The sequence below is a fragment of the Cupressus sempervirens genome, chromosome 6 (assembly GCF_028749045.1).
Source record: "Cupressus sempervirens isolate cs-2001-9-10 chromosome 6, ASM2874904v1, whole genome shotgun sequence".
NCBI classification, from domain to species: Eukaryota; Viridiplantae; Streptophyta; class Pinopsida; order Cupressales; family Cupressaceae; genus Cupressus; species Cupressus sempervirens.
The window spans coordinates 701,689,086-701,717,008 of record NC_143123.1 but is presented as its reverse complement, the minus strand read 5'-3'; the positions used below and the strand labels follow the sequence as shown (position 1 = coordinate 701,717,008).

Below are 27,923 nucleotides of genomic sequence, written 5' to 3'. Positions count from 1 at the left end.
GGAAAATCGCAGCAATTGCATTCAAGCTACACAGGAGACGGGAAATAAGAAAAGTCGTTCATACTGGTACAAGAAGCATTCAATAGAACAAGACTACACCACGATAACTTGATAGGCCTGAAGTATAGACGTCGTATAGCAAGTAATAAATTAGGGTGAAGTCATACGGTTGAAGGAAGAGAAGAGGAAATTTCTAACCATTTTTCTTCTTCCTGCACAAAAAGACAAAGAGAAAAGGGTTAGCCAATAAGCTGACAAGCGCAATTGGAGGACAAAGCTACAGGCAAACGGTTCCAGTAGCATGAATATGAATCGCAATGCACAAGTATTACCCTCGTGAGTAAAAATTGAAGCAAACATGGGTAGTGGACAGATCAAACAGAAGTTATCACAGTATAGACTATGACATTCGAAGGCTTGAATGGCGTAGAGTGTAGGAAATGGTGGACGGATACACCACGTGATGATCCCATTGAAAAGCATGAGTCATGCACAAGTCCACTAGGCAATTCAAATGCTCATCTTTTGCATTCGCGATTTTTAGGGAGTCTTGTGTGTCATGATCTAGGCATATGACAAGTCTTCGAGGTAGTCTGAAATCATTTAAATTATTTTTTGGGGTAGCCGAATTCATGAAAGTGTTTGGGATTCCTGGCAAGCATGGCAATGAAGATATCACCGGATTTCAATGACACACTTCTCTAGTTGACATGCAGGGATGATCTAACGGCCACAAAAAAGGAACAATTGGTTTATGCCAACAAGGGTAGGGGTGTAAAGAAATCATCCATTCGGCATTGCAAGTGGTGATGCCTTTTGATGTTTTGAAGAGTTGCCTGACAGGAGCCAATTGTACTTTCAATATTGTCATTTCTCAGATTACCCTCATGAACGGGCTTAAAAAAGGCAAAGTATACGATTGGGTGACTCTATTGGCTAACAAGATGGAGGAGTTCATGACACTCCAACACCAAACATGTTCCATGCCTCACCATGTCATCGGGTTGTTTTTGGAGGTTGTGCGCATGCAAATACCCCCTCAAGTTTCACACCTAGTACCCCAAGGTACAGTGCGCTCAATGCAGCCACATATTTTCTACTGGTTACATCTAGACATGATGGGGTGTGGCAGAGAAATTCAATCAGCCAAGAAGCGGAAGAAATAGGTAGTGATCTCGGAGAGCGAGTATGAGACAGAAGGTGAGGATAGTGATGTTAGTAGCCAGGAGGAGACAGAGGAGACATCACATGCCACCAAGATTAGGGCGGAGGAACCCTTGGTGGCAGATGTGGCTACCGAGATAGAGGTGGTGGAGGATCCCTTGGTGGGAAATGTGGCTATCGTTATAGAGATAGTGGAGACATGCGTTACGAGCACCCCCACCAGTGGTTGAGTAATAACAATCCCAAACCCATTCCAAAATTTTGTCATACTGGCGAACCTAGTTCTTCGAACCAGAACTTGAATCCGAACCCAAACCAACAACTTAGCAAAAAACGATAACCTTCAAATATAGATCTTTTAAGCTGAAAAAGAACATTAATAAAATGAAATGATTAATAGACTTTAAAAGAACTCAGAGAAACATTTTTTACCATATTAACATGTAAGAATATCAGACATGATGCTTAAATGACTTCTAATAGTTGATTTTCCATACTCATTACAATAAGTAACAGACACACAAAAATGGAGTAAAAGAAATAATATCCAATGCTGCTACGGATTAGTAATTTGGTGTACTTCATGATCTAAGCTGAAAAAATCATTAAATATAATATTCATGATGTAAACAACTGTACTAGTTTTACATTTAGTCCAACTAATCAAGCACAAGCCTGTGATGAAATTATTATCTCATTAGGAGATGCGATGTTTATTCCAAGGAAACAACAAATACTAAGCAGACTGATTGCGTGCACAGGTCAGTGCAGCACACTAAATGAATGATGTCACTGTACAAAATAACATGTAAAGAAATGTAGTCTCTACGTGCCTTGTTGAGAACCCTAGAACGACATTGAATGCTTGCTTCAGAGTAATTCTTGACTTCCTCCAACAAGACTTTAGCGGGCTTATCAACCAAAGGAGAACATAAAGGTGAAATCTTTGAAGAAAGAAATTCACTGAACCTGCACAATTCAAACATTATAAGCATGACTAAGAATTGTAGAAAACAGATCAGATTATAGTCAGGCAAAAATATATTCAGAATATTGAAAACAACCAAAACAAATAGGCTTAAAATGTAAAAGACCATAAGCCCAGACATGGATATTCACCTCATGGTCTTCCCCTGAGAATCTTCATAACCTTTTTCTGCCTCATGAACGATTGCACCTTTCAAGTGTTTGTCCTGTAAAAGCTATAAAAAGAGAGTTGAATCAGCACATACAATCCATTTGCTGGATAAAGAATCATTTATGAAAGACCTAGATATCATATCAGCAATAGGTACGGAATGAACAAATAACTTTTAATGGATGACTGAGCTTTGAAGTGAAGAACACACGATTATACTAAGAGGAGGAGGGGGGAGGCAAGGTGGTGAATCAGTATAATAATGATTTTGCCAATTTAAAACTTTTTACCCAAACAATTACTTTAATAACTTTAAATGCTGAAATCAATAATTATGCACATGAACACAATGACACAAGATTTATGTGGAGAGCAAATGCAGGAGAAAACCACGGCAAATTAATTGATTTTATATAATTTTGATCTTTTACAATATTTTGTAGGCTCCAACCTACAAGAGGCTCAACCTCGATTTTTACGAGCACCAACCCGCTGGAAGCTGCAACGCCCACTGTCTGAAGGCACCGACCTACTGGAAGCACCAACCCATTGCACACAAACTTCTGTTCCACCCTGGCAATGTTGCTTACTTCAACTGATGATGGATAGTTTAATAGCACAATTTCTCTTCTTTTATCTGTGTAGATTTAATCGCAGCACATACACCTTTCTTTCTTCCCAAAGTCAACCTTTAATAACTATATAATTTTTATTTCAATAAAAATTCTATGTATATTTTTCTTCATTGACACCACATACTCTGATATATTTACATATCCATAAATCAGATTTTTATAATGAATATATATTTTCATTAACTCTTCATTCTCTTCTCTCCACACACTACATCTCTATTTTCTTTTTCTTCTTACTCTCACCGCTGATTTCTTGTTATTCTTATTCATATACCATACTTTTACTCTGCTATCTATCTATATATATATATCAGACTGAAATCTGAATGTACAAATAAATATCTTTATGCACTCTTTTACTTCTCTTCTACTTTCCAATCACTGGCTTTACATATTCTTTTTATTTTAATTCCTCACACCATTTCGTTTTCTCTTCCATATACAACTCTCTTACCATTATTCTCCCATCGCACTCCTATAAATCGGCGTGTCTTCTTCAAAATGAAGGATCGCATCTTTTGTAAAACTGTAGTTGTATTTTTTTATATTAAATAATTTCCTTCACTTATTTCTCAGATATTTTTTTATCTCCTTTATATTGTGCTCCATATGCATCAAGCTATCTTGCCATAAGGATATTTATTTTTCATTGATCAATACTTGCCATCTCTGTTTTGATCGCTGATTTGGAAACTCTCAGTGATTTAGTGTTCAATGCATTTCCTTTTCTCAAGCCCGACAACACACAGTTACTCTGCTGCTTTGAATCTTACGTGTCTCTTTCAACATATTGTTCATACACTTACTAGGAAGCATATATATTTATATTATAATTCCTGTAAAAATTCACTAACACCTACAATGCCTTAGACCTGCTGTGCTGGTGTCTGCATTGGAATACCAATTATAATCGATACATATCATTTTTTGTTCAGGGCACCATTATCTGCACTATGTATGATCTTTAAAACTGTAGGGTCATTATTTCCATCGCCTGTTCTGATGTCGTCGTTGTATAGTAGTCATTGTGTCTTTTTGTTTGATAAAACTATCCTTCTTGCTGATAATTACTGGCATGACTAATTGCTGACATGGCAATTTGACAGGTTCTTCATCTTCGATTTAATGAATCAATGTCTTTGTTTCTTCCTGCGCCTTATATTTAGTGCACTTTGGTTTCTCATTGTCCAAGTTGTAATCATATCCTCATCGTCTATGACATTGCATATATAAATATGGTCACAATATTAGTTTAAACCACATAGCAAATATGCTGCTGCCAATTCGCTACATATTCAATGTTTTTATTGACCATGTATTATCTGCTGCCAGATAATCAATAGACTATAGATTTCAATAGTCTTATTTTCACAAGTTTCTCCTATTGTTTATTTGAGTCCATATGATATTATTATTTATAACTCATCAATACTTTGTTGTGCATCTTCCTTCTCATTCACTGCTATTGCTAATCTTTTATTGGGCTTTAAATATATTCTTCATATTATCAATCTTCCGATAAGATATTGTTTAAAGTTGCATTTGAATCCAGTGGATGGATAAGTTACTAGAACATCATTCATATCATGGAGTGATGAGGGAGGTTCACACTGTTCTCAGCATCTCTATTGGAGAGTGCGAACTTTATTGTCTTCCACTTGTGCTTTGTTGTATATAACTTTTACTGGTAGTCTTATTTTAATTCACGTTAGGCACTACATGCTTGTATTATAATTGTAGATTTCACATAGTTATCTCACATATGTTGATTGAACTCATACTCATCACTTCATTTATTTTCTGATTGCACTCTCACAAGCTTCATACTAATCACTTCAATTACATCTTTCACATCCAGTCCCGCATAGTAAGAGATTGGGCATTTAATCTGGAAACTCATGAATTTCCTTATTTATATCACGACATGCTGTTTGAACTCATATCACTATCTCTGCTATTAGAACAGTTGTGTATCATTACAATTCCATTGTTGTTGCTTTTCTCTCTTTTTTGTGATATTTTATACGTAATGTAGATTTTATATATATCAATCAATCGTATCCTTACCCTTCTACTTCTTTCATCACAGTCATAGATTATTTGTCTGTATCATTACACACTCTATGTCAAACATGAATGTCTCCAATATTAAACTTGATATTATGCCTTGCTTTGTACCTTTAAAATTGATGATGGTCATCTTGTCCTTGCCTGTGAAGCCCTTTGACATCAATGACAATTCTTCCATCATGAAGCACTTAATTTCTATGGAGTTTGTATCTGAAAATGTAATGTCCTCATTTTTGCCAGCATTGGAGTTGCAAGGATTAGCCTATTATTGTGATCCTCGTAGGTTATTTATTGTGGATAGAGAGTCTTTTGAGGTAGTGGCTTGGCTTGGGATGATCTTTACTTCTTCACAATTCAGTAAGCTACAAGTTGGTCTTCATTTGGCTCGGATTGGACTTCGCTTGGGCTTACTTTTGTGGACTTACTATTTGTGGTAAGTTGGGTGTTGATTGAGATGGACCCTTTCTATTTTTGGAAAGTGCATTTGGTCACATGGAGAAATAATAGGTATAACTCCTATTTCAAACAGCATATTTAAAAGATGGGTATTTTGGGAGTAATTATATTTTTAGTGGCCAAATTATTATTAATTTATTAAATGATTTATTATAAAGTTATAATTTAACTTTATAATTTCACCTAAGTTGAGAGCTGAGTTTATCATTGGAAAGAGTCATTTATTAATTAGTTAAGCCAAGTCAAGTGAAAGAATCTAATGGAAGCTCCTAATTAATGTTGTGTAGTGAAGCTTCTTGAGTGAAGCTACATTTTGGCAACAAAAAGGGCATCTAGAGGTTATAAATACAAGCCCATTTGTTGAGAAAAGCATGCTTGGATATTTTATTTGTTTTTAATATTTTTGTGGCTTTTTATGATTTCTGATATTTTATCGCCCTTGCTAAAGTATAAGGGTTAAGTTTGGGAAGTTTTTAGTAATTGTGCTTAAGTATACAATTGGCCAACATCTCCTACTATATTTGTTGTAGCTAAGGAGAATAATCTTGATTATTACTGGCTAAGGGTTTGGAGTTTTAGAATTGAGCATTGATCCTGTAGCTGAGGTATTGTGCATCAATTTCTTAAGGTTTGCATCTTACATTTTTGTCATTACTGTTGCTTGGAAGAAAGTGTGTGAGATTCTGTGATGTAATTTGATTCAATGCTGATGTAAATTGAATTGGGAGATAAATATGGAGTAGTTCAGGTTTTTTTTTGAAGTTACATGGTATAGTAAATCAAATGCAAATCTATCATTGCCATTGAATTGAGCATGGTCATCATCAATGTTGTTCAAAAATTGCCTAATCTTAGTGAATGTGATTTAGTCATCCTTGGAGTTCTTTTCAGTGGTATTGGCATTGTATGCTAAATGTTCTCACGTAATGTCAAAAGTCAGGAATATTAGTATTTGTTAGAACTATAACCAGACAGGGGTATTACAGAAAATGAAGTTTCACTCTGGAGACATCTGTCTATAGTAAATTCTACTGTAAGTTGATTATTTCATCATGCGAGTTATCATCTCATGCTCATATTATATGGTAATGTTTGCAGTCCTATTCCAATTTTAAATGCAATGCATATTGCATTTAGAACCTAACACCTATCATTGCACCAACAACAGCCATAGAAAGATTAAGAATCAAAGTATAAGGTTTTGCAAATGTCCAGATGTTTAGACAATCCCCTCTTAGCAAATCACCAACCAAAAACTCACCATCCATGGAAACCATGAAATGGCTGCCTTAGTTTGAAATATACGTTTTCTAATTGCTATTTCCACTCTAATTTTGCATATGACTTCCAGTTTCACAAAATGGTGTGAAAAGGTAGACATTTACTACAAGAAGTACAAAAGATGAACTTAAAGAATAACTCAATTATAATTCAAAAGACAATGCAAGTACTGAAGACAAAAAAATTAAGGCCTGTACTTACCATAGTATTCCATTCAATATTTTGAGCTGCAACTCCAGCAGTGCTAGAAAGCAATCTAAGATCTCTTGATTGACATGCCATACCAGGCACTCCTGGTTGCATAAAACCTGAAGTTTAATATACAGATTTCAGGGAATCAAACAAATGCTTGCTATCGCTTGCTATCAAACATATCATAATTCAGGCCATATATAATATATTCAACCCATCACCACTTATAGCCACCTATCACATATAATCTGTCTTGATTCAAACTCTAAATTGAAAGTCTAGAAGGAAACAATGAAAAGGTGACTGTCCATTTGTTTATTGAATATTGAGTTTTAAACATACATAACCTTCCAGTGAAATATACAATACAGTAAGAAATCATAGTGTAGCATCAGTATAGCTACCCTCCTGACAGAAAAGGCCTTTCCCACTTACAAAAAGGATTCATGTCAAATAAACTTAACAGCTTAAAAAGGTTAACAGAATTGTGCTTTGAGAAATATTAATTACAAAACCAAAAAACAATCTACTCATAATTACTTACTTCATCTCTTCTAGTCTATATAGTACATAGTGTGGGATCAACAACAAAGTCATGAGGACAATTAGGAATTAACTACTAACATATCAAAGTTAACTATAAGCAAAGACGAACATCTGCACTGCTGAAAACAATCACCTACCTACTTGATCAAAAGATAATACCTCAAATATTTGGGCAAGACCTTCATGAAAATAAACATAACATGTCAAAATTTATTAATAGTAATAAAGGTTAAGCTCTGCTAGGGCTTGGTGATATTCTGGCATCTTTTTACTGATTCTCTTTTAGATATGCACTAATTTCTTTGTGTTCTTGATCTTTGGTTCTGCCTTCATCAGTTCCTAGTAAAGGAAAGCTGTCCCACCCCTCTCATTCATTTTGGATATAGTTTAACGCCCCGAGTGGGAAACCATGAGCACAAAGTCTAACTGGACTTATGGTATTGCAAAAAAAAAAATTAAAAGAAAGGTACATACAAAACATAATTAATGATTACATAGTCAAAATAATAAATGCGGAAGCAATTTATTCTAACATGTAACTTTAACATCATTGATGCAATTTGTCAATTGTAAGTGCAAATCTAGGACAAACCTACATCCTCTAGGGCTCACATGATGTCGCTACTTAAACTATGTTATTACAACAATTTGGTTTAACTAAAGACATAAGGAACACCGAAAATTATCATGGCCATATTAATTTGATATCTCTAAGTACATTTTAGAAAAACAAATTTAATGTTGTGAATGCTTTCTATCAATATATTAATAAGATCAAAACAGGTTAAACATTCATATCATTCACATAATTATAATTTCATTTATAACAACATTTTATCTATTACATCATTGACATCTAATTTCCACTACTAGTTTACATGTTACAAGTATATAAACCAGATGACAATTACATCCTTGACATAAAACACAAGTTCATGGTATAAATACAATTTCATCTAAAGATGCACTTACATTTGAAAAATATGATTATATTTTAAAAGTACGATTTCTCTACTCAATACATCCAGTGGTCTAGATACAAAGTGTTGATAAAACGAAGATAACATCTATGAACCACCATAAGTCATGTAGGAAGACTGAAGCTCTTGATGGGAGAAGAATCATTATCACCCGACCGTGTGAAATCACTAATGTCCCCATTTTAGTTCACCATTGTTGGTGGTTCAGATTAGCCTAGCAGTGGCCCTCGTAGGCTAAGTCGGTTAGAGGGTCTCAATTGCCAAAACCACAGGCCAATTCCCACTCCAAACGACAAGGATGTTGAGGATGCTCTTCGTTTGGATCAATTTGGCACACTTACTATTTATTGTAAGTGTTTTATTCAGGAAAATCAAGGTTTCTATCTTTAGCAAGGTGCCTAAGCAACTTGGTGGTAGTGTTATGATTCAGTGTCATTGACTGGAGCAGTTATTTAGACACTTGCTATTTATAGAAGTCTTTCTTGTCTTTAAGGGGCACCCTGACTCATGGTGTGCACAGGGATTGACTCATTCGTGAGTTGGTTTAGTTTGAGGGACTTACTATTTATAGTAAGTCAATTATGCCCATGTCACTACTTTTGGCACTGCACTTGGACTTGGTATTAGCAGGGGTCATTAGGTCTTTTGTTGACAAAGTGGAATAAGTTTATTGGCTCAAGTTCAAGATATTAACTATTAATAAAGAAATCCTTATTAATAATTAATTATTAAAACATATAATATAAAAAAACTATTTAAATGGGGCCAATTGAATTTATAAGTACATGAGATGAACATCATAATGTGGGGGCCTATTTATTCATTATCCTTAGTCAATGTAGGACATTGAAAAGCAAATACATTAATGTCTTCAACTCAAGTCAAGCAAGTGGATTTGGCATTGTGTTTGAAGGGACTTTATAACTGCATTAGATGAACATCATAATGTAGGGGGCTATTTATTCAAATATCCCAGGTCAACGTGAGACATTGGAAAGCAAATACATTAATGTTTTTAAAGTCAACTCAAGCAAGTGGATTTAGCGTCATGTTTAAAGGGGTATTATAAAGCTTATAATGTTAATGGGGCCAAAGTCATCATTTAATGCTATTAGGTGTCCATTTCATTATTGGCACCAAAGACTTAGAGTTTGCTAAGTCAAATGCAAAAAAACAAATATTATAATCATTAACGTGCCTTGTTGAGTAAGCTTCATGCTTTGAACTTTTTTGTGGGATTATAAAAGCAAATGAAAGAATATCAAACATTATTATGGATTGATATATTTGCTTGTTTCTTTGAGAAGTCTCTGGTTTTTGCCAAGGGTTTCAGCATTGTTGGAGAATTGGAAATTCTTAACAATTTTAGCACTAAGCTGGTGAAAAACCCAATGATATTATGCACTGGTGAAATGGCTCAATCCAGGAGTCATTATTGAGCTTAAATTGATGGAGTATCATAGATGGTTGGTTCAGTTTGTGAGATGAATAGCAGCAGATTATAATAATAACTGCTTAGCTTGTAGACCTGGTTCAAGGAACAGAATTGAGTATATTACAGCAGCAATATCTGATTTATGTCAGCCATGATTCATTCTTGTGTCTAATGTGAGTCTCGTGGAAGCAGTGCATAATGCCTAGGAGGTATTGTTAGACATTTGGGGCTTACATTTCATTCAGTTTCAGTGTTGAGCGATATCATCTCATTCTGTGGAGACAATCTTTTGTGAATGCTGATATATAGAACTGCTGCATTTACATTATCAGATTCTCTTTAATTCTGTAATCAATTTTCAATACATCAGAATTGGCATTTATATGGATTATTGATACGTTGAATAAATAAAGGTTTCCAAGCCAACTATTTGGTTTAAAAACCTATGACTCTTGTTCAACGATTTCAGACTTTATATGTCGCCAGTATTTTTTATATGACACCATAATGAAGTAAAGTTCTTAATTTTGAATGTCAAATGTTTAATGGAATTTGTAATAATCTGAGCTTAAAATTTTATAGTCAAAATGCTGAATGCCATGCCAACTATTTAGTTTAAAAACCTATGACTCTTGTTCAACGATCTCGGACTATATATATGTCGCCAGTATTTTTTATATGACACCATAATGAAGTAACATTCTTAATTTTGAATGTCAAATGTTTGACGGAATTTGTAGTAATCTGAGCTTAAAATTTTATAGTCAAAATGCTGAATGTATAGCTGAGAGGAATTTTATCAAACAGTTCTCAGACAACCTGGGTATGCTCTAATACCTCTGTAATAACACTTCTTAACTTGGCAGGAAAAAACAAATCAGGATGGAACTAAAGGACTTTCATCAAACAGTATGCATTCATCCCACTAGAAAACCATATGTTCTCAGTACCACAGGCTAAGAGCAAAGATACCAGATATTAACGTAAATGTTATGCTATTAAACTGATAATGTTAGGCTGTTTGGACACTGCTTATTCAATGACAGAATTATGGTGAAGGAAAGCAACACACTCCAGAGATTATAATCAATTTTTTATAGGAAAAAGTACGTTTGCATAAATGCACCTTCAATATACTTCGTTGGTAGTGAGTCTTGTGCGGACGCCTGGCAACATTATGTAGTAATGTTTCTGGACAACTCTCTATACAACCACCACTGCTGAGAACATTCAACGTACAGGACTACTGGTCTCCCGTAACACTCTGCCAGGTGTTATATGTAGCAATACCATGGCACATAAGCCCTGCTCAAACGTTCTCACCACCCATCAGTCTATCAGCCCGTGTCTGGTTCTGTTGTGACATATCCCGTACTGCCGACTACCTCAGATTAAACTACTGTATTATTCAGGCCGACCTTGCAATCCGTCCACGCAAATACCACTCGGGAAACCCCTTGCTACCAACCTGGACTCTTGTTATCGCTGATAACTAGGCACTTGGTTTCATGTTAGTGTTTGTTTGGCAATCCCGTGGCTGGTACAACCTGTGATTAAACTCCTATCCAACCTGTTTCCCACCTGGCAATGGCTAAGTTTAAAATAATGGTAACTTAGATATTATGCACCCAGTAATTTGTACTTACTTCCAGGAACTAAGATGACTTGCAAAAAACTTTGATTAAATCCAACCATAAAATGACGAGTTCAAAGAGAAGTTGGGGCTACGTCCAACGTCTTGCATTTGCTCCACAGGTTTGCATCCTCAAAGCAACCAATCACATTTAAGCAACCAGAAAATACCAATATGCTGAGTTCATAAATTTATTGTGTGAATCCCAATGCAAGCTCCTTTTATAACCTCGAAGTGAGGGAAAAAACAATGAAGCAAGGAATGTGGGATAAAACACAATTTTCGTCCTGTAGTCACTTAAGTCACTTTATAAAGTAAATAACTTTATAACATAAAGTGACTTTATCCACACACTTTAATAAAATACTGAAGTACATATGATAAAACTTCCGATGTGACTGGTAGGCATCCTGTTAGCTAAAGCCGTTAATTATCCGGACGTGGAGATAGATTAACCTAGCGCCAAAACACTAGTGCGGAGAAGGGGACATGACAATCCTCCTTCCCAGGGTTGCTTGCCCTCAAGCAATCTCGATGCTGGGTGTTGTAGTATAGACTCACCTTCCCAAGTGGCATCCTCATATGGTAAGTCTTTCCATCGAACTAAATATTCCCTGACAGTCCTGTTATGCAGCTTCCTCTCCCTGGTTTCAATCACTTCCTTTGGCACCAAAATAAGCTTGCCCACCTCATCAAGTGGGGGAAAACTCTCTGAAGGTACAATCTACTGGCCCACAGCCTTCTTGAGGCATGAAACATGAAAAACATTGTGGATTTGGCTATCACCTGGCAAATCCAACTCATAAGCGACCTCTCCTACCCTCCTGGTGATACAATAAGGTCCGTAAAATCTGGGCTTAAGTTTCTCTGACCCACTTTTCTTCAAGGAGCTCTATCTATATGGCTATAGACGAAGAAAAACTCTATCACCCAACTCAAACCTCCACTCAATATGATGTCGATCAATGTATAACTTCTGTTGGTACTGTGCCTGTTGAATATTATCCCTGAGAGCTCGGAGAACGTCATGCTGGTCCATAATCCAATCTTTGGCCAATGGTGCCCTGCTGTCTTGTAAGGCCAAATCAATAAAAGAGAGAGGCTCGTAACCATAAAGGGCGTGGCAAGGAGTCATTCGAATGGACATGTGATAAGTGGAGTTATAACAATACTCCCCCAAATACAGCCACTTAACCCAAGCTCTCTGCTAACCTGCAATGTAATTTCTCAAGTACCCTTCCACCTATATATTCACTATTTCGGTCTGACCATCTGTTTGCGGGTGATAGCTAGTGTTGGGAGTCAACTCTATACCTGTCAATTTGAAAATCTCCTGCCAAAAGGGGCTGAGAAACCTACTATCCCTGTCACTCACAATAGTCCTAGGTAACCCATGGTGAAAGAATATCTCTCTAAAGAACAACTCAGCCACCTGAGAGGTTGACCAATCCACAACAATCACGAAGAAGTGCGTGAACTTAGTCAGTCTGTCTACCATTGCAAAAATGCAATCTCTGCCCTAGACCCTAGGCAACCCTGTGATAAAATCCATGGAAATACTCTCCCACACCTGAGCTGGAATAGGGAGAGGCTAAAGTAAACCTACAATGAAACCTTATTCAGACTTGTTTTGCTGACAAGTCTCGCACTCCCTAACATCTTGTAATACATCATCCTTTAGCCCCTTCCAAGAAAATCTCTCCCTAATCTGCCTGTAGGTTTTGAAAAAACCTAGGTGCCCTATTAAGGGTGCATCGTGTATGGTGTGCATAATATCCCCCTTAAGTTTAGATTTGGGTACTAGGTAGATTCTATTTTTGTACTATATAACATCATTCATTACCTTGTACAGCTCATCCTAAAGTATACCATCCATAATCTGACATTGTGTGAGCATTTTTAGAATACTCCACTAACAGCTGGGAACCTCCAATCTGCTGAAATCTTGGAAATAGCGTAACACTCTAGCACTTGGGGTCTTCGGGAAAGAGCATCAACAGCTATGTTATTTTTCCCCTTGACATACTCAATGTCAAAATCATAAGCTTGGATCTTGCTGACCCATTTTTGTTGTCTTTCATTCAATTCCTTTTGTTCCAGGAAGTAACGTAAGTTGTTATGATTGATCTCCACTGTAAATTTACTTCCCACCAAGTACTACCTAAATTTGGCTAAGGTATGCATGATGACTAGCATCTCCTTATCATAAGTGGAATATAGCAATTCATTGCCCCTAAGTTTCCTACTCTCAAAAGCAATGGGATGACGATCCTGCATCAATACTGCCCCTATTCCACTTTCTGAAGCATCACACTCCAACAAAAGGTCTAGAAAAATCAAGAAGTGCTAGCACCGAACATGTACTCATCATCTATTTCAGTCTATCAAAGGCTGCCTCTGAATCCTCTGTCCAATTAAATGTCCCTTTCCATGTCAAATCAATAAGGGGTGTTGCAACCTAGGAAAAACCTTTGGCGAATCGCCGGTAATAAGAACAATGACCAAGGAAACCCCACAACTCGGATACATCTCTCGGAGGTGGCCAATCCAGGATTGCCTGTATCGTTTCCTGATGCACCTTTCTCAACACTAATCACATAACCCAAATAGAGAATCTCAGTTAGCCCAAATTCGCACTTAGACTCCTTTGCAAATAAAAAATGTTCTTCCATGAGACTGAGGATCTCATCTAAGTGTTGCAAATGTTCCTCCCAAGTCCTGCTAAAGATTAATATGTCATCAAAGAAAACCAACACACTCTTCCTTAGCTGTTTTTTGAAAATATGTTTCATGCATGACTGGAAAGTGGTTGGTGCGTTAGTGAGCCCAAATGGCATCACCAAGAACTCGTAGTGTTCATAGTGGCATCTAAAAGCAATCTTATGCACATCCTCCTCTCGGACTCGTATCTAGTGGTATCCTGATCAAAGATTATCTTTGAGAAATAAACAGCCCCATGTAGTTCATCCAGTAACTCATCAATGCGGGGAATCGGATACCTGTTTTTAATGGTTCCCTTGTTCAGGGTGCGGTAATCTATACACATTCGAAGGGTGTCATCCTTCTTAACCAACACCACTGAAGAGGGAATTGGGTCTAATATGTCCCATATCTAGAAGTTCCTTGATCGTCTTCTCTATCTCCTCCTTGTAGTGCCTGGGGTGACGATAAGGAGTGGTAATGACAGGTTTGGCACCCTCCTCTAGCTCAATGATATGCTCAAACCCTCTATCTGGAGGAATTCTTGGAGGTATATCCTCAAACACCCTCCTATGCTTGTCTAGGACTGTCTGAATGTCACAATGATACTGTTGTCCTATATCCTGAGTCTCCTTTGAAAAGATGAAGCACTGTGTCACCCATTCTATATTATTATGTCTCAAAATGGCCTCCATCTTGTGAGCTATTATCAATCTAGGTCCACTATCTGGTATGGCTTTTAGGACTACCAACCGATCACCCTGAGAGAATTCCAACTGCATGGTCTCATGATCAAAAGTCTACATGCGAAGAGTCCTTAACCATTGCCTACCCAGAATGGCATCCAAACCATCCAAATCAACAACGTAGAAATCGGTCTCCAAAAGATAATCGTCAAACTGTATCTGAAGACTGGCTACTTTCTTTGTACACCTCAAAACTTCACTGCCTGCTACCTTCACCTCACACTCGAGTATGTCAACTGTCTGCAAACCTCTCCTAGATACCATCTGTGTACTAATGAAATTATGAGAGGCTCCTATATCCAAGAGACAAACAATGTGTTGACCCTTAACCACACCCTTCACTCTAAAAGGATGACATGTCGGATCACTAGAAAGAGTGGCTATAACCGGATGTTGTTCCATGACAGCTTTCTTCTTTTTATCTTTCAGGGGCTGCTCTTCAACTTCTTCTTCCTCGCTGTCCTCAACATCTTCACCTTCTTGTTGCTCCCCTTCATCCTCGGAAAGTACCTTAACATAGTGAATCTTGCCTTTACCAAGGCATCTGTGATCGGAGGTTCAAGGTTCCCTACAAGTGAAGCACAATTTCTTCCTCTAGAGCTCATTATGCGTTTCAAAATCCAATCTGGGAGGATTTGGTTTCTGTTGGGTTTTGCTTCCTTGGTTCGATGTCGATCCTCTGTTAGGTTTCCTTGGAGGCTGTAATATCGATGAAGGTGAATCCAAATCGTAGGCGATCTTAATCACATCATCCAGGGTGTTCGGTTTAAGTACCTTAACCAAACCCCTAAACCTGTCTTGTAACCCCTCTGTGAATAACATCACCTTGTGCTGCTCTAACATATCTGGCACCATAATTGATATATGCTGAAACTCATCAATGAACCTATCCAAAGACCCACTCTGACGTAACTGAGCCAAATCCCTGTAATAAACTTCAATATCTTTCTTGTCAAAGCGAGTAATCAACTTGGAGCTGAAAATCTCGTATGAAGTTATGAGGCCATGATTCTGGGTGACTAATCCATGATGCCACCAATTGTACACAGCTCCCTCAAGGTGCATAGTTGCAAATTTGATGGCTTCCGCTTCAGCCATGGACTTGAGTGTCAAATGGGTATCCAGCTTCTGAATCCAAACTCTAGCGGAAGTCTAATCGCTGCCATCAAAGGTAGGGAGATTTAGTTTGTTCATAGCATGTTTTAGGTCCCTATTAGGTGCTCTCGGTCTTCGATCCTGTTGCTGCCTATCAGTCTCTCTTTTCTGATTTAAATACTGAACAAAAGTCAGATTTTATTTAATTGGATCAAGCAGCAAATCCTAGTCATCAAACATTGCCATAACATTGTCCGATAATAGATTTGGAGCTGCCGATCGTACAACTTCTTCTACATTACAAACTAGCATTAAGGGCCTGTCACTATTATGTGTGGGAGCTCTAGCTGCTCGGGGGGATCCGGCTATACTCCCGCCTCCACTGTGATGGCTTAGAGCTCTTCTGTGGACCGGGACCAACTGCTACATAGTACCTGCTAACTGCTAAAGAGCACTGGCAATGTTGTTCTATCCATCTCTGATAGCCTGCAAGGTTTCCCAAACTTCCCTGTCCTGTTCAATTTCATTATGTGCCATTTGAACGTTGTTCTTTGGTTCAACCTATCCCAAATGATCAACCTGTGAAGTAATATCAGCTTGTTCACCTATTCCAAAAGTTATTTCCCCATCCACTATAAAACTATCTTCAATGTCGATATGATCTGAAGAATCTGCTTGTTCCAGTTGTAGGTGACTGAATTTGTGGTGTCTTCTACTCATTCCTGGCTGTCATTTTTGGGTGAAATTTGGTCTGCAAAAGTTTTGTTATTTCCCACAAGATGGCAGGTCTTGTGGCTCTGATACCACTGTAATAATTTGCGCTTAAAATTTTATAGTCAAAATGCTAAATGTATAGCTGAGAGGAATTTTATCAAACAATTCTCAGACAACCTAGGTATGCTCTGATACCTCTGTAATAACACTTCTTAACTTGGCAGGAAAAAACAAATCAAGATGGAACTAAAAGACTTTCGTCAAACAGTATGCATTCATCCCACTAGAAAACCATATGTTCTCAGTACCACAGGCTAACAGCAAAGATACTAGATATTAACGTAAATGTTATGCTATTAAACTGATAATGTTAGGCTGTTTGGACACTGCTTATTCAATGGCAAAATTACAGTGAAGGAAAGCAATACACTTCAGAGATTATAATCAACGTTTTATAGGAAAAAGTGAGTTTGCATAAATGCACCTTCAATATACTTCGTTGGTAGTGAGTCTTGTGCAGATGCCTGGCAACGTTATGCAGTAATGATTCTAGGCAGCTCTCTATACAACCACCATTGCTGAGAACATTCAACATACAGAACTACTAGTTTGTCATAACACTCTGTCGGGTGTTATATGTAGCAACACCGTGGCACATAAGCTCTGCTCAAACGTTCTCACCACCCGTCAGTCTATCAGCCTGTGTTTGGTTCTATTGTGACATATCCTGTACTGTTGGCTACCTCAGATTAAATTGTTGTATTATTCAAGCCGACCTTGCAATCCGTCCATGGAAATACCACTCGTGAATCCCCTTGCTACCGACCTAGACTCTTGTTATCGCTGATAACTAGGCACTTGGTTTCACGTTAATGTTTGTTTGGCAACCCCGTGGTTGGTACAACCTGTGATTAAACTCCTATCCAACCTATTTCCCACCTAGCAATGGCTAAGTTTAAAATAATCTGAACTTGGATATTATGCAGCCAGTAATTCGTACTTACTTCCAGGAACTGAGATGACTTGCAAGAAACTTCCATTAAATCCAACCATAAAATGACGTGTTCAAAGAGAAGTTGGAACTACGTCCAATGTCTTGCATTTGCTCCAAGGGTTTGCGTCCTCAAAGCAACCAGTCGCATTTAAGCAACTAGAAAATACCAATATGCTGAGTTCATAAATTAATTGGGTGTGAATCCCAATGCAAGCTCCTCCTTTTATAACCTCGAAGTGAGGGAAAAAACAATGAAGCAAGGAATGTGGAATAAAACACAATTTTCGTCTTGTAGTCACTTAAGTCACTTTATAAAGTAAATAACTTTATAACATAAAGTGACTTTATCCACACACTTTAATAAAATACTGAAGTACATATGATAAAACCTCCGATGTGACTAGTAAGCATCCTATTAGCTAAAGCCATTAATCTATCCGGATGTGGAGATAGATTAACCTGGCGCTAAAACACTAGTGCGGAGAAGAGGACATGACAGAATTACTTTGCAAAGTGCTTATGTTTTATAACAAGATTTGGCACAAGAAACATCAGAAAATTCAGTTCAAAATTTGCACACCAGTTGTTCGATAAAATGCATTTGATACCAGATGGAAAATATAAAAGTAGAAACACAAGGTATAATATAGTGGTGAAGTTAGAGCCTGTTGAGGTTCTTACAGAACCCTGAGGCCAACCCCACTGTGCTGAGGAGATAGACACCAAGCCTCATACATACATGTGAAAGCAAGGGATAGTACACAGATTCACTAAATGCATAAAGGTAAGGGCTCTCATAAATATAATCAAGACAAACTACCAAAGGCAACTGACATATGTAGGATAACTAGGACACACATAGGGAAGTGCCATCACATAGCTCTTCACCTTGGGTTACCCTGGACGATCTCTCTGGACCCCAACTTCCAAGTAAGATCATATGCGAAATTAGTCAATCCTTTCATGTGGCCAAGGAATCTGATCATGCCAGCTCACTGCATCTCCTAGAAGGACAGGGATATTCTCCCACTCCCATCCTTAGCCTATACTAGCACTCAAGACATGGGTGAGGCATTAATTATTATCTTTTTAGTGTTATACCAAATTAATTTTATTATCACTTACACAACCCACAATGAGTTACCGTGGACAACCACTTGAGGGCCCTGGCCCCCATTGCCAGCCACTTGTTGACATTATGTAGCTACGGGAGATATCTTTCTCTGTTGTTGTCGTTTGTTCAAGAAATTTTCTGGAGATGTTCAAACTAGTCAGCTAGTCGTCTCTTCTTTATTATCAGTATTTATCCTTTCATGTGCTCAAGCTATCCTTTCATATGGTCAATATGGTGAAGGCAAACGGTTCAAAATACTAAAGGGGCAACAGTAATGATACTGAAGAGAAATTTCTTTTGTAACAGCAGTTCACTTCTTTGACATGGCAGAGACAATGAAGAGTATGTCTGTTCACATGATAGTTGTATGCATAATTGTATGCTAATTGTGGTGGGGTGGAGTTTAACGATTGCAAAATTATTCTTGGTTTCAGGAAATTCATTCTTATACAGTATCGTGCACATACAGAATTGTTGATGTGCAGTTTTGTATACATACAATATTGTTTATATACAGTGTCAAGTATTGCTTGCAGAATATGGTGTGTTTAGTTATGAGTACTACTTCAGTTGTTCAGTGTTGATATGCATTGTAATTCAGACTACTGAATATTCATCAATAGAAGTTTAGTTTTTTTGTGGCTGGGTTTTTCCCCTCAAGTTGGAGGGTTTCACAAGGGAAAATTTTGTGTGTTGTTCATTATTTTGTTTTGGTCTTGCTTATGTTTATTTCTAGGTTAAAAATCAACATGGTATCAGAGCTACTTGGTTATGTGCTTGAGCTAGTTGGTTGCCTGGTTGAGCTACTTGGGTGTTCGCTTAAGTTTCCTGGCTGTCTGCTTAAGCTAGCTGATTGTCTGCCTCAACTGCTTGCTTGTCTTCATCAGCTGCCATATCAGATAATGTGTTATCTCATCCTTTAAATTCAAAAGGGGAATCTTCTTTATTTTATGGGGTGCAATAGTGGCTTCGGACTTTATTAATTGGCACTTAATTGAAACCTTTTATTTATTTTTTCTTCCTAAGATTGGTGCGATGATTTCAAATTCTTTGTAATGGTTTTTATAAGGGCGGCTCCAAATTTATCGACGCATTATTACCATGAGTTATTGCTGTTCTTTTTGAAGGAGTATATTTATTTCAGAGTGGATGGATGACTGGGCATTACTTTCTCTAAAGCAGGGAGCATTTAAAACATTTTGCAAAAAGCAGATATTTGACGTTTGTGTATTTTTGGAGTGATGATTTTAATGGTAGAGTAAATTTTAGAAATATAGTCGATGTTTTTCCTTTGGTTATATGTTGAGTAGTTGTTGGGCAGTGTGAATGAATAAAGGAAGAAAAATGTGGGTTTAGTGTTAGAAAGAAATGGACACGACATGCATTGACTAGTGAGAAGTGGGTGAAGATGGACAGAGTGATGGTACAATGTTTTTTTTTTTTTTGTCAACATGATTTTGATGATTGTGCGATGATGATCAGAATATAAAAGTGTGGCAGACTGGAAATAAAAAAAAGGACTAGTGTGTAGGTCTTATTTATCTGGCGTGTGATTGTTGTATAATTGTTTGTTGTTCATTGTTTATATTCAACTATCGCCTTCAATGAAAGGGATGCTTCTTTAGCCATTTTATTTTTTGGGAGTCTCAATGAAGTGTATTGTAGTAGTTGTATCTTTGGAGTCAAGAATATTATTTCTGACTGAGGACATTACTCTTTCTGGCTAATTTATGAGTCAAATTGGAGATACAAAGAAAGTTTTCAGAATGATAAGTGCATGTACAAAATTGCTACCACTGAAGGTGTTCGGGGATGAGCATGGGTTTTTGTTGCTGAATATATTATAATTATTACAAAGTAATTGGTAAAATAATTGCTTGTTATTAACAACGACCGAGTGGTCAATAGATACAAAAGAATGAACGATGTTTTCTTAGGAAACAATCGTAAAAAATAAAAGCATTCTATTCTAGATACAAGAAACTAAATATTAGAAGCAGTCTAATATTTACAGTAGATTACAATACATAACCATTAAATAATAAATAGTAATAATAGAAGCTATCTATCATCATAATACCCTCCCTTAATGGTTAATCTATCCACAACACCAAGCTATCCTCTGAATTTGACAAAGTTATCAGGACAAGAGGCTTGGCGAGAATATCTGCAGTCTGATCTGCTGTAGGAACATACTGCAAGTTTATTATCTCGACTTCAACCAGTTGTCGTATGTAGTGACAATGAACATCCACATGCTTGGTTCATTCATGAAGACTAGATTACATGCTAATTTGATAACACCTTCGTTATCAACAAAGTGGTTGGTCCTACTAGTGACCTCTGCATATCTCCAAGCATGTGACAAAGTCAAACAGCTTCACAACCTGCCTTAACTGTCCCTCTATATTCAGCCTCTGTGAAGGAGAGACAAATTTCCTGCTGCTTCTTACTAGTCCATGTGACGGCACCGAATCCCAAACTAAAAACATATCCAGAAGTCGACTTTTTATCATCAACAGATCCTCTGCCCAATCTAAATTTGTGAACCCACTGAGTCTAGGATTAGAACTCTGAGAGTAAAGAAGTCCATAATCTGTAGTGCCCTTCACATAACAAAGCACACACTTTGTTGTCATCCAATGATCAGCCTTGAGAGTTGTCATAAAGCGTGAGATGTAGTTGATTGCGAAGCTGATATCAAGCCTAGTAGCAAAGAGGTAGATGAGGCTACCCACTAGTTGCATGTATGTAGTATCATCAACGAGAGTAGAATCAGACTTGACTGATAACTTGAGACCTTTCTCCATGGGTGTAGATGCAAGCTTACAATCCTGCATACGGAATGTCTAACAGAGCCCTCGCATATTTGGACTGAGAAATGAATATACCAAAAGACTGATGCCAAACCTCAACACCTAGGGAATAATGCATGAGCCCAAGGTCAATCATATCAAAAGACTAGCATAAACTTTGTTTGATTACCTGAATCAAAGATGCCAAACTGCCAATGATGATCTAATCATCCACATAAATATCCAGAAGGATGATGTCACTATCACTAGACTTGATGTACAAATTTGAGTCGAAAGAACTCCTCTTGAAGCCTTGATCATTGATGTACTTATCAATTTTCATGTACCATGCCCTAGGGGCTTCCTTCAAGCCATAGAGAGCTTTCGCTAATTTGAGAACCTGATGCTCTTTACCGGTAACCTTGAAACCAAGAGGTTGCGTCATGTAGACCTCTTCTTGTAGGTCAACATTCAGGGTGGCACTCTTGACGTCCATCTGATGGACCTTCTAGCCAAATTGTGTTGCCATGGCTAGGACTAATTTGATTGTGCTCATCTTTGCAGTAGGGGCAATGGTCTCCTCATAATCAATACCCTGATGTTGAGAAAAGCCTTTTGCAACTAAACGAGCTTTGTACTTATCCAATGGGTTTCTTCCCTGGTGGAAGATAAGAAAGGACCCAGGTGTTATTCTTGAACAAGCTCTTGTGTTTAGATGTCATGACCTGTTCCCACTCTGAAATTCCTTTAGCTTCGGAATATGTTTGAGGTTGAAACACACTGTGAATGTTGGCCATGAGAGAAGTTAACTAACTCTGTCAGTTTGCTCTTTTTCCAAGCAATTCTCCCATTAATGAGCTCATCATCTCGATGATCAGCATTAGCCCACCACTTTGGTCGAAGAGGAGAATGACCAACATTAGTATTAGGAGATGCTCTATGATCAAGTTGCTCATCAAAAGAAGCAAGATCAAATTCAAGTGAAGCATCTACATATCTAGGCGATCCTGCAAGAGAAGTTAGAGGTGTGTACACGAATCACTAGTATAACTGAAGCTGCAAGAGATGTTGAAGCCCTCCCATCAAATGGACCTAATGGAAGTTGAACTCCCAAATAATGAGCCTTCATAGGCTAGTATGCCAAATCAGGGAAAGGAGAAATAGGCATGAATGGTCCTCGTTGCTCATCAAAGACTACATCACAACTGTACAGGAGACAAGATGTCTCAGTGTCGATCAAGAAATAGGCTTTGTGAAGACTATTGTATCTAGCAAGCATGAGTTTTTGACTCTTGGCATCCAACTTGTTGCGTGACGCATCAAGAATCCAAACAAAAGCAAGAGAGCCAAAAATCTTCAAGTGACTAATTTTGGGCTTGTGACCTGATCAAGCCTCTTCTAGAGTCTTACCTTTGACCACCACTATGAGTGACTGATTCAAAAGATAAATTACAATGTTAACTGCTTCTGCCTAGAACTTCTTCGAAATATGTTTGTGTTTGAGCATGGATCGAGCCATCTCGTTGATTGTTTTGTTCGAACATTCAACTACACTGCTTTGTTGTGATGTGTGGGATGTGGTTAACTGGCACTTGATGGCATGAGTATCATAGAAGCTAGAGAATTCATGTGAACAATATTCCCCCCCATTGTCTAACCTAAGAGCAATAATAGACTTCCCAAACTCTTTTTCAACTAAAGATTAAACTTCTGAAATACAGTAAATGCTTTTGATTTCTTGTTAAGAAAATATAACCACATTTTTCTACTGAAATTATCAACAAACAACACAAAATACCTGGACCCAAGTACAGAAGGAGTGGCCACTGGGTTGTAGATATTAGCATGAACAAGTTGAAGTAAGTTTGAGCTGAGTCCCGAGAATCACCAAAATCAATAAGTCAGAAAAGACCATGATCTTCAAGACCTACTGCAACAATAGACCGAGTCGCCCTATCAATGATGGTACACTGATGTGAACTAAAGGTGACATCCAACTGTGGAGAGTGTCACAGCAACTGACTGACTGAGAGTAGATTTAGTTCCATCCCTGGAACGTAGTACACATCCAGGAAAATAAGATTCCTCCCAGAAGACTGAATCTGAATGATGTCTTTTCCGACAATGATGTACTCTTCTCCGCTACCAAAAACAACAGAAACTAAATAAGGTTGGTAGTCAATGAACCAGTCTCTGCGATGGGCGAAATGACGAGAGGCACCTAAATCAATGTACCAAGCAGACTACTTCACATGATCTGCAGGTCTTTAGCCATGAAAGCATAAAAGGCATCTTCTGTCTGCTCAGTGTGCTCTACACTGTTCGCTTTGGGCTATGAACTAGATTGCTTAGATTAGGCAACTAAGCGTTTCCGACATTCAACTTTCATGTGACCATAATTGTGGCAATAGTTGCATTGAACGTTCTTTTTCCTGGAGCCTTCGGAAGCTGGACCAAAGGACTTCTACTGAGAAGACTGTTGTGAATGAGAAATGAGAATTGCTTTATCCCTCTGAAAGGATTTAGCAACAAAGGCTTACTTGGTGAAGGTGGAGTTGGAATTGCTACCAAACTAATGTTTCCACTGATCTTGTTGAAGCAACATTGTGCAAAGATCGGTGAATTTCAAATCAACACCAATAGAAGTGATGTTGAGAGTCTCAATAAGATGCTCATAAGACTTGGGCAAACTTTTGAGTGTTATGACAACAATGTCCTCTTCCTCCATCGTGCGTCCAATGGCAAGCAACTGATCACGACTTTCCTAAATCCTATTCATATGTTCCTGGAGCGATTTCCGCGTATCCATGATAATAGAAAATAGAGTGTTCTTGAGAAAAAAGGCTCTACTTTTGTCTGAAGTCTCATGAAGGTTCTTGTCGTTGTCGTTAATTTAAGAAATTGTCTTTATTTTTTGGAGACATTCAAACTAGTCAACTAGTTGTGTGTTCTTTATTATTAGTGTTTATCTTTCATGTGCTCCAAATATCCTTTCATATGCTTAACATGGTGAAGGCAAATGGTTCAAGATATTGAAAAGCCAACAGTTATGAGATTGAAGAGACATTTCTTTTGAAACGACAGTTCCCTCCTTTGACACTGCAGAGACAAATAAGTGTTTGTCTGTTTGCATGATAGTTGTAATCATTCTTGGATGTTATTTGTGGTAGGGTGGAGTTAAACGATTGCAAGACTATTCTTGTTTTCGGAAATATCATTCATATGCAGTATCGAGTACATAAAAAATTGTCGATATGCAATTGTGTTTACATACTATCTTGCTTTTATAAAATGTCTAGTACTACTAACAAAATGTAGTGTTTGGTTATGAGTATTACTTTAATCGTTCAGTGTTGATATGCATTTTAATTCAAACTACTGAATATTCATCAATAAAAGAGACAGATTGTTGTGTGGCTGAGTTTTTCCCCTCAAGTTGAAGGGTTTTCCCAGGGTAATTTTTGTGTTCTATTAGAGTTAAATCTCTCTAATTTTGTTTCTCTTTCGTAGATTTACTTCTATTTCTAATGGTCACTCTTCTTCTATGTTTTCATATTCTCTCTCTGTTCAATATGGAAACTTTCTCTCTTTGAAATGTTTCTATTTCTCTCTCTTTGTTTTTTTTATACAAACATTCTTGTGTATACTTGTATATATAGATCATTTAAGGTCTCTGTTTAATAACACATTCATTATTTTACTATAATATGGTATCAGAGCTATTCTTTTTGAAAAATAATAATTTCATTATTGAAATTTTGTGAGTTATGTTTTTTGAACTAAGTTTTGAAAATCTTTAATTTCTTCATGAAATTTTTAGACTCATAAGATTTTCGAAAATCTTTGCCTAGGTGTGTTCATTATTTTTTTTTTTTTGGAGGAATTATTTTTTTCTTCAAACCCGAGTAGGGTTTTTGGGTGTCATTTTGTGTTTTTTTTTTTGGGCATCTTCTATCTAGTTTTTTGGGTGCATCATTTTTCGAGCCAGCAAAATCAAAATCTAATTTGAGATTCTTTCTGGGTTTTTCAAGTTCTCTTCTAGTTGTCCTTTCATTTTTTTCTAGGTCTTTTGTCAATCTACATCAAAGATCATGTCGTTTCTAATATTAACATTTTTTTTGTTTTAGTATTACATATGTTTATTTCTGGGTCAAAAATCAACAACAATTCCCTACTATACTCCTAAATAACCTACCCCTAAAATCTATCAATAAAACAAAATAAGTCATGGACTTAAACATAGTCAACATATCACAATGCAACACTCTCCTTCGAAAACGTTCGTCGTATAACCATAGGATCTCCAAAATTTGTCTATTGAGACATAAGCCTTTAAGTTCATCGAAGCCTACAATCAAGGCACTAGGTGAGCCACATCATGAAACACACATTTGAATATGATAAGACTAAACAATATCAAGATACCACTACAATCCCTTAGCCTCTAGTATGGAAAGATAACCAAGATACAAATAAAGGAAATACACAGACTATAACTAAATAATTATCATGTCACACAATTTAAACACAATGATGAACAAGACATACATAGAATTTCACTTGAATAAATTGAATAAGAACATTAAAAATTAATCCCCATCCTTAATGCAAATTTCTATCTAACATAATAAGGAATATAAATATATTTATAATTAAGGTTGTGTCCCATAGGTTTAGAATTTGCATAACATGATTAACCTTAACTACATGTATTCATATGTATAGTTCAACACATTAAATTAAATCTATACATATAATATTTAATATATTGATTTAAATCTACATTTAAACATACTAATTTAAAACTAAGTTTCCATATCCAAATCTGAAACAATGACTAATGTTATTACAATAATAGATAAGACGTCCATTATTAGTTAATGGTTATCTTGTAAATATCTTTAGCTTTAGTTTGCTTTCATTTTTTGCTTTCTCTGGAATAGAATGTTTCTATTCTTTACGATCGTTTCCTAAGGAAACATCGTCTCTTCCTTTTGTATAAATTGACCTTTCGGTCTCTGTTATTAATAAGCAAGTATTTACCAATTACCTTGTAATATGGTATCAGAGCTAAATACTTAAATTTTTTCGGAAAAATTTATAATTTCTTCTTGAAATTATTTGTTTAAATTTTTCCAAAATTATTTCAGCTAATTTCTCCAAAACCCACCTAGGGTTTTTCTGCTTGGAGAAATTCCCGAATTACGAGTCTGCAAATCGCGTGGAAATTGTGGCCATTTTTTGAAGACTCGTGTTTTTGGGGTGAAAATCTGCATGTTTCTGTATCAAATCTTCATGCTCTTAGCCGTCTCAGTCTGTCATCGTGCTCTGGGAAGCAGATTCGACCATTTTTCATCAAGAAATCTGAAGTTTTTTCAAGCTTTTTTCAGCTAGGGCCTTTTTTTTCGAAACCCTAATTTTTGGGGTCAAAAAAATTTTTTGTTTGCAAATTCTTGGTGGGTTTTTCGAGAGCTCAACTGGGTTGTCATCCGTTTTTTCTGGGTGCCTCGATTTTTGTGCCTCGATTTTCGAGCCAGCGGATTCAGAAAACGACAGCTGATTCCTTCTGGGTTTTTCGAGCTCTCTTTTGGGTCATTCTTTAATTCTTCTGGGTCTTCCGTATGTTTGCCTCGAAGAACGTGCCTTCACAGATTTTCACAGTTTTTCATTGAAAAACGTGCCATGGCATCTCTGACAAATATTCTGTTCGAGCATAATTCCAAATTCAATGGTCGCAATTATGGAACCTGGAAGCAGCGCATCATCGCAATCTTCGAATATCGAAACATCGATCAACTTGTTCTGGGTGTTAAGCAACGTCCGACTTCTCCGGGTCCTGATCAAGATACATGGGATTTGAACAATCGAGAGGCAGTAATGCTTCTCAAACTCTCCGTAGCTGATGACCAGCTTTCTCAGATTCCATCCGGCAAGACAGCGGCCGAAATCTGGACACATCTAAAAGGTCTTCATGAGACTTCCAACAAGAGCAGAGCCTTCTTTCTGAAAAACACTCTGTTTTCTATTGTTGATAACGAAGGCGTTATCAAGTTAGCACGGAATCCAGTCTTCCATGAACGAACCAAGCATGTGGATGTTCATTGTCATTACATACGACAGCTGGTTGAAGACGAGACTATAGATCTGCAGTATGTTCCTACCTCAGATCAGACTGCAGACATTCTCACCAAGCCTCTTGGTCCTGATAAGTTTGTCAAATTCAGAGGACAGCTTG

General features: G+C 37.1%; 1 protein-coding gene across 7 annotated transcripts in view; it reads right to left on the bottom strand.

Moving 5' to 3' along the window:
- Window positions 1-27,923, bottom strand: part of LOC149554205 (DEAD/DEAH box RNA helicase family protein) — a 315,874-nt gene that overhangs the window by 275,686 nt on the left and 12,265 nt on the right. For 3 of the 7 annotated variants that reach the window (XM_089789445.1, XM_089789449.1, XM_089789450.1), the window contains exons 3-5: window positions 6,946-7,052; window positions 2,284-2,366; window positions 1,994-2,133 (exon numbers count right to left, since the gene is read on the bottom strand). In XM_089789445.1, coding sequence (XP_089645571.1) covers window positions 1,994-2,133; window positions 2,284-2,366; window positions 6,946-7,052 — 330 coding nt within the window. The remainder of the gene's footprint in view (window positions 1-1,993; window positions 2,134-2,283; window positions 2,367-6,945; window positions 7,053-27,923) is intronic. The other 4 variants (XM_089789446.1, XM_089789451.1, XM_089789447.1 and 1 more) reach the window with 3 other exon arrangements.